Source organism: Octopus bimaculoides, chromosome 9 (assembly GCF_001194135.2).
Source record: "Octopus bimaculoides isolate UCB-OBI-ISO-001 chromosome 9, ASM119413v2, whole genome shotgun sequence".
Lineage (NCBI taxonomy): Eukaryota > Metazoa > Mollusca > Cephalopoda > Octopoda > Octopodidae > Octopus > Octopus bimaculoides.
This window is the reverse complement of record NC_068989.1, coordinates 33,792,120-33,794,361: the sequence shown is the minus strand read 5'-3', so window position 1 is coordinate 33,794,361 and position 2,242 is coordinate 33,792,120. Positions and strand designations below refer to the sequence as shown.

The 2,242-nt window shown below is 34.8% G+C and overlaps 1 protein-coding gene across 4 annotated transcripts in view; it reads left to right on the top strand.

Moving 5' to 3' along the window:
• LOC106882578 (methylthioribose kinase-like) overlaps positions 1-2,242 on the top strand; it is a 98,247-nt gene that overhangs the window by 74,075 nt on the left and 21,930 nt on the right. For all 4 annotated transcript variants that reach the window (XR_008264885.1, XM_052970584.1, XM_052970585.1 and 1 more), the window contains one exon: positions 1,996-2,224. Coding sequence is in view for 3 of the 4 variants with exons in the window: in XM_052970584.1 (XP_052826544.1) it covers positions 1,996-2,224 (229 nt within the window). In the remaining variant the exon portion in view is untranslated. The remainder of the gene's footprint in view (positions 1-1,995; positions 2,225-2,242) is intronic.

The window sequence follows — 2,242 nt, the reverse complement described above, 5'->3', positions numbered from 1 at the left end:
AGAAAGAAGCAGAAGAACTTTGTTGTCAAATGAAACTTGAGACACGAACTTTGCGATGTAAAAATGATTGGAAAGCTTATAATTGTTTGGAAACTTTGTCAACGTTATTGAATTGTTATGCCATGTATTGGAATTGTTATTATGTAATGCTCTATTCTAATGTTTTAAATGTATTCTGTGATGTTATGTAAAGAAAAAGAAAAAGTTACCCAACGCATGGTCTTCGTGTTGTTTCTTCCTCCCCGTCCTATTTGCCTGTGTTGTTCTTCGTTACGTGCTCCAGCCGGGGCTTTATTATCGGTCAGGATTGTACCGACAGACGAATTTTGCTAGCTCACTGAGTGTTGAATGTTCGCGCGTGCGCGAGTCCCCCCTTCGGTGTTGAGGAGGTGCTTCGCGTGCTGGCGTTCGTAACAATATATTATATGATTTTAAAATTTCCCTCTGCTAAACACACACACTCTCTCTCTCTCTCTTTTATTTTAACAAACTTTTAAACTTTTTAATTATGTAATTCCCCTCTTCATATCATAAATATTTCTCTCTTTCTCTTCACCTCTCATTTCCACTAATCACATGATAGTGAGTAGCTACCTCATTGCATTCTCTTGGCTGGCTATGTGTTATTTCACTCACCCCTCCCTCTCTTTCACTCTCTCTCCAACTCTTAGCTCACTCCTCCTCTCTCTAACAAATGAAGGCACAATGTGAATGAATAAACAAACTGAATTCTAAATGCAAAATACTCCTAGAAAATTTAATGGAATGCTAAACAAATTTTCATCTGCCTTCAGCCATTTGCAACAAGTGGATGATACCAAAACTATAGTTATAGTGTTACCACCCTGGTAGTGAACTGCAGTAATACAAAACATAAGAACTAGAAATAAGAGTTTCACATTCTGCATAGCAATTCTCATGACTAGTATATAAACAGGTGTAGCTACTAATAAATTTGGAAAATTTATTTCTAAAGAAACTGGGTATAATCAATTATCAAAAGAGGTGGGGGATGTTCTATATGGTATAGTGTGAAAACTATTTCCTAAAACAAAAGCTTCCTTATGTTTACCATTTACACTTCTCTGTTAATAAATCTTCCAACTAACAAATGTTAGAATAGTAAGTGTAGAAACTTAAATTTTCATGGAAAACAGAAAGTAGAAATTTTCTTTTCTATTTTAGAGAATACGAGGTTTGATCAAAAAGTACCAGGACTGTCGCTTTTGTAACAGGCCTAAAGGGTGCAGAGTGAAGCCACTTGGCACAGATTCATCTTGAACTCTGTTGCACATGCACACTAAAGATATAACATTCTCACTCACTTCTGTTATTTATAGTAGTGCTTGGAAGTGATGTGTGCAGAATGTGGTCATCTCAAAAAGAATGGGTTTCAACTGTGCAGGATTTCATTGTGTCAAGGAAGACAAAAACTTTTTGAAAAGGGTTATTGCAGGTATCAAATCATGGATCTATGCCTATGACCCCAAAACCAAAGCTTGGAAAGAATCTCACTTGAAAGGAACAAAATTTCATGACATGAAGGAAACCCAAGAGAATGCAATGAGGTAGCTACTCACTATCCCATAAAAGGAGTTTCAGGAATGCTTCCATCAATGGAAATGATGCTAGATTAAGTGTGTGGCTTCAGAAGGGGACTACTTCAAAGGAGATTAAATACTGAATTCATATGTGCTGTAATTATTTTTTTTATATAGCACCAGTCCCGGTACTTTTTGATCAGACCTCATATTCTGTTTTGAATTTAACTTTATTCTTTATTTTAAGTTATTTATTCACTGAAAATGAATATATGATAATGAGATCAAAATAAAATTGAAGCATATTTAGAGTTGTCTCCTGTATTTGCTGGTAAAATGGAAACAATATTATTGCTCATGATTTTTCTTTTCACTTGCTACATAATTATTTTTAGTTAGCTTTTTGAATGCTCCCTAACTGTATTATAGTGACCTTTCTGAGTTCTTTCTACAGAACACATCATCGCCAAGACATTATGGAACAGCTTACATTTGTGGCACCATACCAAAAAAACAACAGATTAATTGAAAAAGACGAAACCCTTAAAAGAGTGAATGAGAAACCCATTGTGTCAACAGCAGTAAAAGACATGAAGAATGTTTTCCATTTTACCAAGGAATGCTTAATTCATGGAAATCTCCAATTGGATTCCATTTATTTCACCTCTTCAAATAATGCTTATGTAAATATTATACTATTT